Genomic DNA, 16878 nt, shown 5'->3' with positions numbered 1-16878 from the left:
CAGGCCGGAGGTGAAACAAAGCACGAGTAAGTGGGGGGAACGGGGCGGATGTGATGTCCACCCCGAACGTAAGCTGGAGCGGCTCCGCCAGTGCCACATGATACAAGGCAACAGTAAGAAGCATAAAAAAATGATCTTGAAAACCAAGAAAGGACAAGACAACCCGATGCAAAAGAGAAGACAACCTACAAAGAGCAAGAAAATGGAGAAAATAAACGGCAGGAAACTTCATACTGTCGCCGAGACGAAGATCGCAGGTGGGACACCATCAACAAAGCCACCCGATCACCACAGAGATAGTGAAACCCAAGTCAAAATACCAGACGTGAAGAGCCGAGGAGAAGGCCGAACCAGACCGGTCCAAAAAGCCGAAAGAGACAGAGGCGGGGGAAAATGCCCTGGTTCGGACACTGATCAAGCAGCGTCTGAAAAGAAAGCTGGGCTGTCCATCAAGGGGCCACGAGGACTATTCTCCTTGGGAAGGACTCCAACCAAGCCAGAACCTGAAGCAACAGCCGGACCGTGGGAAGAGGTACAGGTGACTCCACCTCGACCAGTCCTGCTGAAAGGCATCCACCGCGAATGTCTTGCAGGCAGGGAAATGCGCCACATACGACCGGCCAATCCATGAACAGAGGAACGAACCGAGACAGTCCGTCCGCCAGGATGTTGGACACTCCCCAGACATGAACCGCATGGAAAGCCAAACCCCGAGAATCCAGTAGACAAGCCAATTGAAGGGACCAACCCGAAAGGAGCAAGAATCAAAGAGAACCCTTGTGGTTCCGGCAATGATCCACCAGAGACCAGTCCAAATGGAGCCGGAGGGTAGAGCCGCGAGTGAGCCAAACTCTCTGAAGAGAGAACCAGACAGCCACAAACTCCCGAACCGTGCTGAGCCGAACAGAAGGACAGACCTCACCCGAGAGATGACCCGTCTGTGAATACATCAAGTATTCACAGAAAGAAAGAAAGGAAAAGAAAGGGCTAACCCGGGAGGCGGCCGCCACAAACTCTGCAACGCGAAGCCGAGACAATAGGCTGCAACCTGCGACCCAAGGCAACAAGAACGCACAGGAGCAGACGCACACAAAGAATGGGTGGCCAAGAACCTGTGTGACCCTCAAATCCCTGCACCCGAAATGAGCCCTAGACGTCACCAACACAGCAGCAAAAGCTGCCAATGTCCGAACAGCATGGGCGCAAGGACAGACCGCAGGCTGGAAGACTTAAAAACTCTGCGGATGACTTGGGAGACCCAAGCCCTGAAACAGGGAACGAGGGGAAACGGATCAACCCAAAGCGAATCCCCAGACATGGTACGCAGGTAACGGCAAAAAGTGCAACCGGACAACACAGGATGCACCCCCAGCCAAACCAATCAAGCATCAATAACCCAAGAACCCCTCCGGAAAGCAGCTGTCTCGACCGTCGCCAGAAGGATGGAGAAAGGCTGCAAACATACAAACCTACCACTAGTACCAATGAGCAGAAACCTCAACCGAAGGGGCTACCATAAACTGAGAGGATAAGAAGGCACCCTGATCAAGGACAAGGTCGGCTCAGGCAATGCATAAGCAGGCTGGAGGAGAAACAAAACACGAGAAAGCATACGAAACGGGGCAGATGTGACATCCACCCCGAACGCAAGCCGGAGCGGCTCCGCCAGTGTCGTACAAAACGAGGTGACAGTAAGAAACATCAAAACCTGCAGTCCTGAAAACCCAAGAAAGGACAAGACAACTCGATGCGAAAGACAAGACAACCTACGAAGAGCAAGAAAAAGTGCATAGAAACACCAGAAACGTCATACTGTCGCCGAGATGAAGCTCGCAAGTGTGACAGATGGTGAAACCCGCGTCAAAATACCAGACGCGCAGAGCCGAAGAGAAGGCCGAATCAGTCACGTACAGGACCGGTTCGACCTGCCGAAAGAGGCGGAGCCGTGGGAAAACACCCCAGGGTTCAGACACCATCAAGCAGCGTCTGAAAATAAAACTGGGCCGGCCACCAAGGGACCATAAAGACTACTCTCGTGGGAATGGGCTCCAGCCGAGCCAGAACCCGAAGCAACAGCTGGACCGGGAGAAGAGGAACAGGTACCCCCCCACCTCGACCTGTCCTGCAGAAAGGCATCCACTGTGAATGCCTCGCAGGCGGGTAAGGGCGCCACATAGAATGGGCAACGCCTAGACCACACCGACTCGAAGACGTTTATGACCAGGAGTCCATACGTCCGACAGAGCCAACGAAACGAGTCGGCGATGACGGGCCAATCCGCGAACAGAGGAATGAACCGAGACAGCTGTCCGCCAGGATGCAGGACACACCCCGGACATGAACCTCACGGTTAGCCAAACCCCGAGAATCCAGCAAACGAGCCACTAAGGGACCAACCCCAAAGGTCAAACACCTAAGAGAAACCCTATGGTTCCGGCAATGAACCGCCAGAGAACAGTCCGAATGGAGCTGAATGGTAGAGCACCGAGTGACCCAAACCCTCTGAAGCGCAAACCAGACAGCCACGAACTCCCGAACCATGCTGTTAGCCCGACAGATGGACAGATCCTACCATCCCCGGCCGACCTGGTGAGCACTGGTCACAAAGCCCCAGCTGAGAGACGACCCGTCCATGAACACATCGCGCGAAGGCTCGGGGAGGTGCCAAGGCATGGAACCCCGAAAACCCCAAAGAGGAAGCTGGTGACGCAGCACCAACATAAGATCCCCGGAGGAACGATTGCAAGAGAGGCGGAAGGGGAGTCTCCGAAGGAACCAAACAGACGCCGAAGCCAAACCTGACCCCGCGAGCAGACCAGCACGTCAAAGTTCAGACTCCCGCACAACTGCTTGAGCAACCGCCGAGCAACCCGGGACCCCCCTCATGAACAGCCGAAGGAGGGACCACAGCCACAGCAACACTTCTGGAGGGAAAGACAAGGAGTGGCCCAAGAGCCCTAAACAAGACCCAGCTAGGTCCGAACCCAGGATGGAAACATATGGAATGGCCTCCAGATCACCAGGAAACCAAACCCGATGATCTGGAAAGAACCACACCCCTGGCAAGCAGACAAGCGGACCGACTGGGAGCCCACACCAGCCAGTCGTCGAGGTAGGCCAGACACTGAATCCCAAGCAGACTCAGACAGGGCACCAAGGTCCGGTAAAGATGCGTATATACACCAAGTGCCAATTACAAAATAGGGAAGGCAACAAAAACGGTAAGCCTGAAGCCCCACCACCAACTGTGCCAGTCCCGGAAAACTAAAGAGGAACGTGCCAAGAATTGACCTGGAGGTCCAGGACCACCATCCAGGCACCCGGATGGTGGAAGCCGGACAGGAGACAACAGTCCTCCGATGAGGGCATAGAATCCAGGGCGCAGATTGAAGAAGTCCAAAAGAACCGCAGATTCGACAGGCCCATGTCTGCATAGAGCAGATGGGAACCCCAGAAAGATGGGGTGGATCGACCACATCCAATGCATCCACCAAGATGAGATGACGAAGCGCAGGGGAAGAAGCCCACCCCCCCAGCCCTGAACCCCCCATAGGGGCAGAAGCCGTCCACCACCGCCATCAGAGGCCGGAAGACAACCAAAAGCACTCACTAACTGCGGGACCATGCGAGAGTCAGCAGAGCAAGCTGCTCCTCAGCGCCCCATCAACAGAGAAAGGAACAGAGCCCCTTCCGAAAGAAAAATTATACATACACACATACACATATATACATATATATTAGGTATATACACAGGGTATGTTACAGACATCTGGAGATGAGGTTATCTGGAGAGAAGAGAATTCGTGACAACCCATCAACATGGGTTCAGGGAGGGTAAATCTTGCCTTACAGGCTTGATAGAATTCTATGATCAGGTGACAAAGATTAAGCAAGAAAGAGAAGGATGGATGGACTGCATTTTTTTGGACTGTCGGAAAGCCTTTGACACAGTACCCCATAAAAGGTTGATGCATAAGCTGGAGAAACAGGCAGGAGTAACTGGTAGGGCACTCCAGTGGATAAGGGAGTACCTAAGCAATAGGAAGCAGAGAGTTATAGTGAGGGGTGAGACCTCAGAATGGCGTGAAGTCACCAGTGGAGTCCCACAGGGCTCTGTGCTTGGACCTATCCTGTTTATGATATACGTAAATGATCTCCCAGAGGGTATAGACTCATTCCTCTCAATGTTTGCTGACGACGCCAAAATTATGAGAAGGATTAAGACAGAGGAGGACAGCTTGAGGCTTCAAGAAGACCTGGACAAGCTGCAGGAATGGTTGAACAAATGGATGTTAGAGTTTAACCCAAGCAAATGTAATGTAATGAAGATAGGGGTAGGAAGCAGGAGACCAGATACAAGGTATCACTTGGGAGATGAAATACTTCAAGAGTCAGAGAGAGAGAAAGACCTGGGGGTTGATATCATGCCAGACCTGTCCCCTGAAGCTCATATCAAGAGGATAACATCAGCAGCATATGCCAGGTTGGCTAACATAAGAACGGCCTTTAGAAACTTGTGTAAGGAATCTTTCAGAACATTATATACCACATATGTCAGACCAATCCTGGAGTATGCGGCTCCAGCATGGAGTCCATATCTAGTCAAGCATAAGACTAAACTGGAAAAGGTTCAAAGGTTTGCCACCAGACTAGTACCCGAGCTGAGAGGTATGAGCTACGAGGAAAGACTACGGGAATTGAACCTCACTTCGTTGGAAGACAGAAGAGTTAGGGGGGACATGATCACCACATTCAAGATTCTCAAGGGAATCGACAGGGTTGATAAAGACAGGCTATTCAACACGAGGGGCACACACACACTAGGGGACACAGGTGGAAACTGAGTGCCCAAATGAGCCACAGAGATATTAGAAAGAACTTTTTTAGTGTCAGAGTGGTTGACAAATGGAATGCATTAGGAAGCAATGTGGTGGAGGCTGACTCCATACACAGTTTCAAGTGTAGATATGATAGAGCCCAGTAGGCTCAGGAACCTGTACACCTGTTGATTGACGGTTGAGAGGCGGGACCAAAGAGCCAGAGCTCAACCCCCGCAAGCACAACTAGGTGAGTACAACTAGGTGAGTACACACGTGCGTATGCACATACACATGTGCACACACACACAGTGTACACATGTACATGCACATGTGTACACACACACACATACGTGAAAAAAAAAAGTTACAAGCCACCGACCAGTGGGCAGAGAGCACCACACCGGCCAGGCAAAGAAGGCACAAAACTGCATCAAAAGGCCCACCTCGACAACAAAACCCCAAAGTCCCAGCACAACCATAACATGTTCCAAGACTCAAAAAGATCAGTCTGCAAGCCAGGAAGACCCCGGAACCCCAGAAGGCAGAACCGGGTCACACACGAGGCAACAAAGCCCCCTGAACCCACAAAGGGGGCCCAAGAGGAAGAAACCTCCGGAACAAAATCAAAGAACCCAAAGAAACCCAGAATCGAACCAGGGGGAGCCCAAACCACCACATTTGCCAGCAGAGATACACCACAGAAAGGCAAAGCACAGCCCATCAGACAGAACCCCAGGGAAACGGTCAAAACAGACTAAAAACCGAGGGACAAGGTGTGGGAGCAAGCATAACAGACAGGGACACTGAGCCCAAACCCTAGGGCCCAGACCCAAAACAGACAAAAATGGAAAACCCGGTGTAAAATCAACACTCAAACGTTCCCAGAGGAACAGGAAACGGGAAGAAAACACCAGAAAAGCAAAGAAACGACAACAGAAGAATAAAAACCCCTGAAAAAGGTGAAAAACTCACCCAAGACGCTCGCTCGCACACCCAGGCGCACGTAAACAAACCGCAACGCCGCCCTGGTGGCCACACCGGGAAACCGGTAGAAGAAAATGGCCACCACAACAGAGGGCTGTGACCGACGCAACAGATACAAAAACACGCCAGCAAAAGTGGGAAGCAAGCAGACTGGATAGGCGAAAAACTTCGCCCAAAAGCAGAAAACCCAGGCAGGAGCAAACCGCCCCAGAACTGCCAGCAAGCATCCCCCACAGCCCTGGGAACCTGCAACAGAGGCACCGGGGTTGAGCCATCGTCCAAGCCCTCCGCCCTTAAGCCTTAACATGCTAGGGGTATAATATCCTTTGTTCCCACAGGCGCATGTAATTTTGAAAAAAAAAATATATTTTTTCTTCCTAACCTGTTAATCTGTGTTCACTGGTCGCGGGGGAAAAAAGAAAATCGTAAGTGGCATATATTGCCCGCTATAGGGCGGGGAAGTCTGGCAAAAAACAGGCGCTGACTCAGCGTGCGTCCCAGGCGGTCTGTTGATCGCCAGCTGTCAGTCCGGAGTTGCCACAAAGAGATAATTACCTAATTATTACAATGTCTCTGATTGATTTTTCATAGTTTTTTTGCTGTAATATTATTCAATAGTGTGTAGTTTGATATATTTATATAATAAAATGAGTGAATCATCGCTGTACTCAAAAATATGGTGTGCATATTGTTGATTCAAATTTGTTCATCAGTGAACAAATACTTTGTCGGTTATTACACTATATTCACAGGTTATATATAAGTATCTGCATGTTTTGTTCACCATAACAAACCACTAAGTTGCTATTATGAGTCAAAAAGTAACGAGGAGTGACCGCCGTGTACCCGCCAGCCACTCACGCCCTCCCTCAAGTCATCTGACTCACCCCACATTCTCCTCCCACGTACTGTTTTTACTTTTATTCACTATATACAGACGTTATATATATGTATCTACATTCGTGTTCACCATAACGAACCACTAAGTTGGCATGCTGAGTGGCAGTGCCAGTGGCAGCCCGCCACTGGTTGCTACTTCCTCCCTCCCTCAAGTCACCTGACTCACCCACATTCTCCTCCCACAATACTGTTTTTGCTTTTATTCACTATATACAGACGCTATATATAAGTATCGACATTTGTGTTCACCATAACGAGCCACTAAGTTGGTATGCTGAGTGGCAGTGGCATTGACAGGCAGTGGCAGCCCGCCACTGGCTGCCACTCCCTCCCTCCCTCCCTCACCTCACCTGACTTGCCACCATTCTCCACCCACCATACTGTTTTGTGCTGTCTCATCTTGAGTACTGCTCAGTACTCATTTTCCCCTTCAGAGCAGGAGAAATTGCTGAAATAGAGGGGAATACAGAGAACATATATGGCACACAGGGACCGGCCGGCCGAGCGGACAGCACACTGGACACATGATCCTGTGGTCCAGGGTTCGATCCCGGGCGTCGGTGAAAACCGATGGGCAGAGTTTCTTTCACCCTATGCCCCTGTTACCTAGTCGTAAATAGGTACCTGGGAGTTAGTCAGCTGTCACGGGCTGCTTCCTGAGGGTGGAGGCCTGGTCAAGGACCGGGCCGCGGGGACACTAAAGCCCCGAAATCAACTCGAGATAACCTCAAGATAACACATAAGATGCGATAAAGCACCTAAATTATTGGGATCGTCTCAAAGCTTTCCAAACGTACTCACTAGAAAGGAGACAGGAGAGATATCAAATAATATACACATGGAAAATACTGGTGGACCAGGTCCCAAATCTACACAGTAAAATAACAACGTACTGGAGTGAACGATATGGAAGAAAATGCAGAATAGAACCAGTGAAGAGCAGGGGTGCCATAGGCACAATCAGAGAGAACTGTACAAACATCAGAGGCCCGCAGTTGTTCAACATCCTCCCAGCAATATTTCCCATAAGAAATATTGCCTAAACAACCGTGGACATCTTCAAGAGAAAACTAGATCATTTTCTCCAAGGAGTGCCGGACCAACCTGGTTGTAATGCATATGTGGGCCTGCGAGCCGCTCCAAGCAATAGCCTAGTGGACCAAACTCTCAGAAGTCAAGCCTGGCCTTGGGCCGGGCTTGGGGAAAAGAAGAACTCCCAGAACTTCATCAAGCAGTAGATTGAGGAAGCTACAAGGAGCTTCTTCCCAGAAAAGGCTTGAAATTCGTAAGAGGTTTAATAGTTATAGTAATAGTGAGAACAATTTCCTTTTTTTTTAAGTTATTATTTTATAAAAAATTTCAGGGAACAATATTATTTTTAGGATGAAACTTTTTGTGCTGTCTCAGTACTAAAGTGTTTTAAGTGTTTGTGGAAGTGAGAGGGTATATGGATATGCCAACTGTGAATTGTAATTTCTTATTATGAGTACAGTAGTTCAGTGAACCTAATTCTGTAAATTAATATTGGATCCTGTAACTCAAAATGTCTTATCACACCTATTACTCCATATTTCATTTTGAAAGCAGTGTCAAGCACACAGACAACTATCTGGCAGTACAATATTGCATTTGTATTGATGTAACTTTGAATATTTTATATCATTAAACTTAGTATAGTGTATACATCAAGATCAGTTACCTTACATTGCACTGGTCTGTCACATCTGCTAAAGTTAATTAATATTTATCTTACCTTGTTCCAGACTTCCATCCACAGGGCACGACTAGCAGCTTCCAAATAGTCTGGGAAGAGGAGGTCAATGGCTGTCAAAAAGCGGCTGGGAACAAGTGATCCTTTCACCAATATCAACTCATGGGCATTCTGAAAATTAATTAGGAAATTTCATCTCATCGAATGTCTTATTTTAGGAACAAACTTAACCAAAATATAAAGTAAATCAGTTGTTCATATTAAAATTTAAAATTGTATTGATAAATGTTTGACCATTTACAATCAACAAAATATTAAGTACATTGTGCATTTACATGATAAAAATAATACAGGAATACTAATAGTTACCATTATAATTTAACTATCATTGAATTATGTGCACTGTACAGTACATCAAAATGAATGACATTAAATACACATTTTATGAATAACCAGAAAATCTGCCAAACAGCAACAAGACAAAAACAAATTACTTTTAGCAGGCAAAGAATGAGGAAAGTGTTGCAAACTTAATTTAAGTCTACATGACAAAGCGTGCCTCCTCCTCGTCAAATAAGAGTGGAGGCTCCAACTCTGGGGAAGACCGAGTTCAACACCACAGAAAAAAGAAAAAGGCTGCCTTGTCCAGTAGAGCAGCCACTGCCTGGTCCCTGGTTGATACCTGGTTGATGGGGTTCTGGGAGGTCTTCTACTCCCCAAGCCCGGCCCGAGGCCAAGCTTGACTCGTGAGAGTTTGGTTCACTAGGCTGTTGCTTGCAGCGGCCCGCAGGCCCGCATATCCACCACAGCCCGGTTAGTCCGGCACTCCTTGGAGGAAACAATCTAGTGTCCTCTTGAAGATCTCCACAGTTGTTCTGGCAATATTTCTTATGCTCGCTGGGAGAGTGTTGAACAACTGTGGACCTCTGATGTTTATACAGTGTTCTCTGATTGTGCATATAGCACCCCTGCTCTTAAATGGTTCTCTTCTGCATTTTCTTCCATATTGTTCACTCCAGTACGTTGTTACTTTACTGCGTAGATTTGGTACTTGGTCCTCCAGTATCTTCCACAAGTATATTATTTGATATCTCTCTCGTCTTCCTCTGCCCTGCCTACATTCACTGCCTCCCTCCCTCCCTCTCCAAGAGATCCTTTTGTAGGTGGCAGTAGATTGTCAGCCTGGAGAATTTCCTTCTAATACAATACAGCATTCATGAAACAAGTATTTTTTTAACTTTTTATTATCCTAATAATATTGCTAAACAAAATCTGTGCCCAAAAATATATATGATCATGTACATTCAGAATTTAATTTAACAATTCTGGCTAATGGGGACGAGTGTAGGGTTATCTGTGTGAGCCCGTTCCTCCCACCACACGTCCCATATCCCACACACACACACTGCTTAACCCTTAAAGTGCGCATCACGTTATATGACGTGCTGGACGTTGTTCCAGTCAACTGCGCATCACGTCATATGATGTGTTGGAGTACTACGCAAGATTTAAACAGCCCGCGGATACACGGGGCTCACCACACCTTCATCAGGGCTCTTGTAAACAGATGCCTTTTTTAAAAAAAATCGTGGGTCAAACTCCCGGGTGTTATTGGCCTCAGTATTGAGTGAGCAACCAAGCCTGACGCACGCAGCATGAGCTAACAGCACTGCTGTTCAGCTTGTGACCACAGCATCGCCTAAAAATGCCAAATTATACTTGTTCATGCTATTATGTAGCGATGATATTATTACAGAAGACCCCTGACTGTGATAAAACTGACCAGGGTTCTGATAATAGCAGGATTGTGGTGATATTTAGCGCTGTGCGCCATGGAGGGAGGAGTAATGCTGTGGGAGGGAGGGTGGTGGCGATGTCTTTTGACTGTGTGTGGCCACCTTTTATTGACTGCACTCAGCATACCAGCTTAGTGGTTCGCTATGGTGAACACAAATGTAGATACTTATATATAACGTGTGTATAGAGGGTATAAACAGCAAGAGAAGGTTTGGAGCCGCCATTTTGGTGAGGGCGGTGGCGTCGTCTGCACGACGCCACCGTGCAGACGACGGTGTTGTTTACTGGTTACCACGACGGTCTTTGGGCACCATACCAGTTTATTTGTACAAGTATGGTGAATAAAACAGGTAGATATTTATATATAATGTGTGTATATAGCGTAATAACACCACACAGTATTGTTGGAGGAGAAATATTAGTGCGTCCGGCCTTGAGGGCGGCCGCCGATCAGCTGACTGTGTGAGTAATTACCTAAGTGTAATTACCTAAGTGTAGTTACAGGATGAGAGCTACGCTCGTGGTGTCCCGTCTTCCCAGCACTCTGTCATATAACGCTTTGAAACTACTGACGGTCTTGGCCTCCACCACCTTCTCACTTAACTTGTTCCAACCGTCTACCACTCTATTTGCGAAGGTGAATTTTCTTATATTTCTTCGGCATCTGTGTTTAGCTAGTTTAAATCTATGACCTCTTGTTCTTGAAATTCCAGGTCTCAGGAAGTCTTCCCTGTCGATTTTATCAATTCCTGTAACTATTTTGTATGTAGTGATCATATCACCTCTTTTTCTTCTGTCTTCTAGTTTTGGCATATTTAATGCTTCTAACCTCTCCTCGTAGCTCTTGCCCTTCAGTTCTGGGAGCCACTTAGTAGCATGTCTTTGCACCTTTTCCAGTTTGTTGATGTGCTTCTTAAGATATGGGCACCACACAACAGCTGCATATTCTAGCTTTGGCCTAACAAAAGTCATGAACAATTTCTTTAGTATATCGCCATCCATGTATTTAAATGCAATTCTGAAGTTAGAAAGCATAGCATAGGCTCCTTGCACAATATTCTTTATGTGGTCCTCAGGTGATAGTTTTCTATCTAGAACCACTCCTAGATCTCTTTCTTTATCAGAATTCTTTAAAGATTTCTCACATAATATATAGGTTGTGTGGGGTCTATGCTCTCCTATTCCACATTCCATAACATGACATTTATTAACATTAAATTCCATTTGCCAAGTGGTGCTCCATATACTTATTTTGTCCAGGTCTTCTTGAAGGGCATGACAGTCATCTAAATTTCTTATCCTTCCTATTATCTTAGCATCATCAGCAAACATGTTCATATAATTCTGTATACCAACTGGTAGATCATTTATGTACACAATAAACATCACTGGTGCAAGAACTGAACCCTGTGGTACTCCACTTGTGACATTTCTCCATTCTGATACATTGCCTCTGATTACTGCCCTCATTTTTCTATCAGTCAGAAAATTTTTCATCCATGATAGAAGCTTACCTGTCACCCCTCCAATATTTTCCAGTTTCCAGAACAACCTCTTATGTGGAACTCTGTCGAAAGCCTTTTTTAGGTCCAGATAGATGCAGTCAACCCAACCATCTCTTTCCTGTAATATCTCTGTGGCTCGATCATAGAAACTGAGTAAATTCGATACACAGGATCTTCCAGATCGAAAACCATACTGTCTGTCTGATATTATATCATTTCTCTCTAGGTGTTCTATCCATTTAGTTTTGATTAGTTTTTCCAATACTTTCACTATTACACTTGTCAATGATACAGGTCTATAATTGAGTAGCTACATCTTTGTGCCTTTACTCACCATACAAGCTTAGATGTACAGTTATGGTGAACAAAACATGTAGATGCTTATATATAACGTCTGTATATAGTGAATTATATCAAAAACATTATTGTGGGAGGAGAATGTGGGTGAGTCAGATGACTGGAGGGAGGGCGGGAGTGGCTGGCTGGTAAACGGCGGTCACTCATCATTACTTTTTGACTCATAATAGCTACTTAGTGGTTCGTTATAGTGAACAAAACATGCAGATACTTATATATAACCTGTGCTTATAATGTAGTAACCGACAAAGTATTTGTTCACTGATTGATGAACAAAATTGAATCAACAATATGCACACCATATTTTTGAGTACAGCAATGATTCACTCATTTTATTATATAAATGTATCAAACTACACACTATTGAATAATATTACAGCAAAAAAAGTGTGAAAAATCAATCAGAGACATTGAAATAATTCGGTAATTATCTCTTTGTGGCAACTCCGGCCTGACAGCTTGCGAGCAACAGACCGCCTGGGACGCACGCTGAGTCAGCGCCTATAATTTGCCAGACTTCCCCGCCCTATAGCGGGCAATATATGCCACTCACGATTTTTTTATTATTTTTCCCGTGATCAGTGAACACAAATTAACAGGTTAGGAAGAAAAAATAATTTTTTTTTTCTCAAAATGACATGCGCCTGTGGGGATGACAGGATATTAAACCCCGAGCATGTTAAGGGTTAAAGGTCAATACAGTACTTCAACTGTCCATAATTCACAAGTAAAAATGTATTTGTTTAATTAATAAGCAGGAAGCAATAAAACATGTTAATGATTATTAACCCTTGTATGGCGCCTGGCTATTTAGCATGTGTCACTCACAGGCGCATACAAAAAAGAAAAAATTATTTTGTCTTCTAAACCTGTTATTAATTTGTGTTCACTGATCATGGGAAAAATAATAAAAAAAATCGTAAGTGGCATATATTGCCTGCTATAGGGCAGGAAAGTCTGGCAAAAAACAGTCGCTGACTCAGCGTGCGTCCCAGACGGTCTGTTGCTCGCCAGCTGTCAGGCCGGAGTTACCACAAAGAGATAATTACCTAATTATTTCAATGTCTCTGATTGATTTTTCGTAGTTTTTTGCTGTAATATTATTCAATAGTGTGTAGTGTGATATATTTATATAATAAAATGAGTGCATCATCGCTGTACTCAAAAATATGGTGTGCATATTATTGATTCAATTATGTTCATCAAACAGTGAACAAATACTTTGTCGGTTATTACACTATATACACAGGTTATATATAATATATATAAGTATCTGCACGTTTTGTTCACCATAACGAACCACTAAGTTGCTATTATGAGTTAAAACATAACGAGGAGTGACCGCCACACCAGCCAGCCACTTACTCCCTCAACACCTCACTCGCCCACATTCTCCTCCCACCATACTGTTTTTGCTTTTATTCACTATATACAGACATTATATATAAGTACAGTACAACCTTGATTCAACGTACCCCGATTCAACGAATCTCCGGCTAGGTCGCACACTTTTCAGGCCGGATTTACTCACCCTGTTCGACGAACAATGGTTCGCCGAAGCAGGGGATGTGCAGATTTGCTTACAGTGTCGGGACAGAGTTCACAGACTGGTGGAAAACTTTCTCATTCTATCACAGGTTACAGTTAATAATTCCTTCATATGACAAGTTGGATCACACAAGTGGACCACACATCAAGTGAACCATATGAACCAAACACCAGCCAGAATGGTCCACACAACAAGTGAAGCATATTAACCAAACACCAACCAGAGTGGTCCACACAATTGTATGACTGTTTCCATGATTTTCATTCACCGATTTGTGGCAAATGTATCTTTGCAAATTAATTTAAAGGCTGAAGAGTGAATAGCTAGCTAATGTGTTAAAATGTTCTTATATACATTTTCTGTGATGAAACAAGATGAGTGAGGGTGGACAGATAAGGGAATACTGTACTGTAAGTTTCACTTTCCAGTGAGGTTTCACTCACTTTCGTCTGTGTCATCATAGTTCAGTAACCCATGACTTTGAAAGTCTCAGATTAACAATTCATTTCTAAAACCGGTGTTTTAATAGCTATTTATTATTGGATATTATCAGATATCGGAGCCAACGAGAAATGAAAATATTCTAGATCTGGTCTTTACGAACAATGAAGACATTATCAGAGACATTACGATATCAGATACAGAGCACCACTTGGTTTCCGAACTTTAGTTATCCGAAACTTCCAGTTTCCCGATTGGGGTTGGGGAGTCATGCTACACGAACAAAGTTCGGGTAGGAAGCGGTCCGCCAAGCGTCGTGCCGGCCCGTGGTGATGGGTGGGAGATGGTCCAGTTTGCCCATTGCCCGTGTTGGGCGCCACTACTCTAGAGTGTCTTCTACCCGGTGATTTCACAGATTCACGGCCTATTATTCCTGTTATTTTGATTTGTCATGAGGCTGGAGAGTTCATTCTGTGATTTTGTTTTACATATTTGCACAATCAAGAAACATCTGTGCACCATGTCAGCTCCAAATGCACGCATTGCATCAATGATTGCTGACTGGTGGGTGGATGGATGGGAGCTTAGGTGGGAGGCAGTATGAGAGAGATGGGGAGAATAAGTGAGAAAGGGAGGGGAAGGTAGGCAGGAAGGAAGTAGTGAGGGGGGGATGGAAGAATTAGGGAGGGAGGGAAAGGCAGGCAGGCAGGCACAGGCAGGCAGGCACAGGCAGGCAGAAAGGCAGACAGGCAGAGAGGGAGGCAGGCAGAAAGGCAGGCAAGCAGAGAGGCAGGCAGGCAGAGAGGCATGCAGCCTGCCTTTCCCTCCCTCCCTAATTCTCCCATTCTCCCTCGCTACTTTCCTCCTAGCATCTCTCCCTACCTTCCCCTCCCTCCCTTTCTCACTAATTCTCCCCCTCTCCCACTATTTCTCCTCTCTCACTAATTCTCCCCCCCCCCTGTTGGTGGATTGGTGAGGGAGGCAGTAAGGAAGGATTTGCTGACCAGGCGATGGTTGCCAAACTTATCGCCCATATTGAATTACAAATTTTAATCTTAGTTGTAAAATATTTATGCCAAAATGTTAATTTTCATATATTAATATACATTATTAATCATTAACATGTTATATGACTTCCTATTTATTAATTAAACAAATATAGTTTTATTTATGAATTATGCACAGTTGGCATCTGTGAGCAGGCGCTGACAGACATGTCCGCCTCTACATAGCCTCGACCCCGTTAGTACTTCCCGACCCTGTTAGTAGCTCCCCCTCCTCCATAGCCTGCTGTTCTCATGTTATGAGGAAGGCAGTGAGGGAGGGATGGCAGGCATTGAAAGGGAGAGGCAAAGAGGGGGAGAGGCATTGAGGGGGAGAGGCATTGAGGGGGAGAGGCATTGAGGGGGGAGAGGCATTGAGGGGGGAGAGGCATTGAGGGGGGAGAGGCATTGAGGGGGGAGAGGCATTGAGGGGGGAGAGGCATTGAGGGGGGAGAGGCATTGAGGGGGGAGAGGCAGTGAGGGGAAAGAGGCAGTGAGGCATTGAGGGGGAGAGGCATAGAGGGGGAGAGGCATTGAGGGGGGGAGAGGCATTGAGGGGGGAGAGGCATTGAGGGGGGAGAGGCAGTGAGGGGGGAGAGGCAGTGAGGGGGGAGAGGCAGTGAGAGGGGAGAGGCAGTGAGGCATTGAGGGGAAGAGACAGTGAGGGGAAGAGGCAGGCAGGCAGAGAGGCAGGAGATGCAGTGAGAGATAGAAGCAGTGAGGGAGGGAAGGGTGGGGGTGAGTGAATGCAATTACACAATGAACTTTATTTCATTTGTTGCATTTATGCTATGAATCTGTCGATTTTTTCCCTTTGGAATTTTTTTGTTAAATTAAAAAAAAATTATCTCTCCATTTTCCTCCATTCTTGTTTACGAACTTACACGATAACCGACGGGTATCGTCCCCAAGGGGTTTGGAAACCAAATGGTGCTCTGTACCACATACTCAGATCACAAGCTCATTGAAGTGCAAACGACCATCAATACTCAGAATAGACCTAAAACGTTGATAAAGCGAGAGGGGCTATTCAGTAAATTCAATTTTCATAATAAAAGGATAGACTGGGAGATAATAAACAGGGAACTTACAAACATTCCATGGGAAACTGTTCTAAGTAATACAAGTCCTACAGAAGGAATAGAAAAACTGACTTCGGAAGCGTATCAAGTCTGTCTGAAACATGTTCCTTTGAGGAAAGCCAGAAAGAGATCTAACGTAGAAAGAGAACGCAGACGACACTATAAACGCAGGAAAAAAATAAGGGAACTGCTTATGCAGACACGAATTTCCCGTCAAAGAAGGAATAATTTAAATAGGGAGATTGAAGAAATCGAGCGGAAAGTGAAACACTCATATGAAACTGAAGAAAGGCAGTTAGAACAGAAAGCAATTCAGGAAATAAAGAAAAATCCAAAATATTTCTTCTCATATGCGAAATCAAAAGCATAAACCACTGCCAGTATTGGACCTATTCGTACAAGTGAAGGTTCATACACGGAGGATGACAAAGAAATTAGTGAAATCCTAAAAAAGCAGTATGAGGACATGTTTAGCACTCCGATACTCAGCATGAAAGTGGAAGATCCAGACAATTTCTTTATGCGGGATATTCAAACCCCAGTAAATATAACTGATATCAACACGAGCGCACTAAATTTTGAAAGAGAAATTGAAAACATGCCCATGCACTCGGCCCCAAGTCCAGACTCATGGAATTCAATATTTATAAAGAAATGCAAAGTGCCGGTAGCACAGGCACTCAGTATAG

The 16878-nt window shown here is 45.7% G+C and overlaps 1 protein-coding gene across 1 annotated transcript in view; it reads right to left on the bottom strand.

Annotated features, from left to right (window-relative positions):
• Positions 1 to 8613, bottom strand: part of LOC138353670 (glutathione S-transferase kappa 1-like) — a 97719-nt gene extending 89106 nt beyond the window's left edge. Inside the window, exon 1 of the mRNA XM_069306860.1 lies at positions 8458 to 8613. Within this exon, the coding sequence (XP_069162961.1) occupies positions 8458 to 8475 (18 nt within the window). The 5' untranslated portion in view covers positions 8476 to 8613. The remainder of the gene's footprint in view (positions 1 to 8457) is intronic.
• Positions 8614 to 16878: the final 8265 nt, after the last annotated feature.

The sequence above is a fragment of the Procambarus clarkii genome, chromosome 59, assembly GCF_040958095.1.
Source record: "Procambarus clarkii isolate CNS0578487 chromosome 59, FALCON_Pclarkii_2.0, whole genome shotgun sequence".
NCBI classification, from domain to species: domain Eukaryota; kingdom Metazoa; phylum Arthropoda; class Malacostraca; order Decapoda; family Cambaridae; genus Procambarus; species Procambarus clarkii.
The sequence above is the reverse complement of the archived record's forward strand: the minus strand, read 5'-3'. Positions and strand labels throughout refer to the sequence as shown.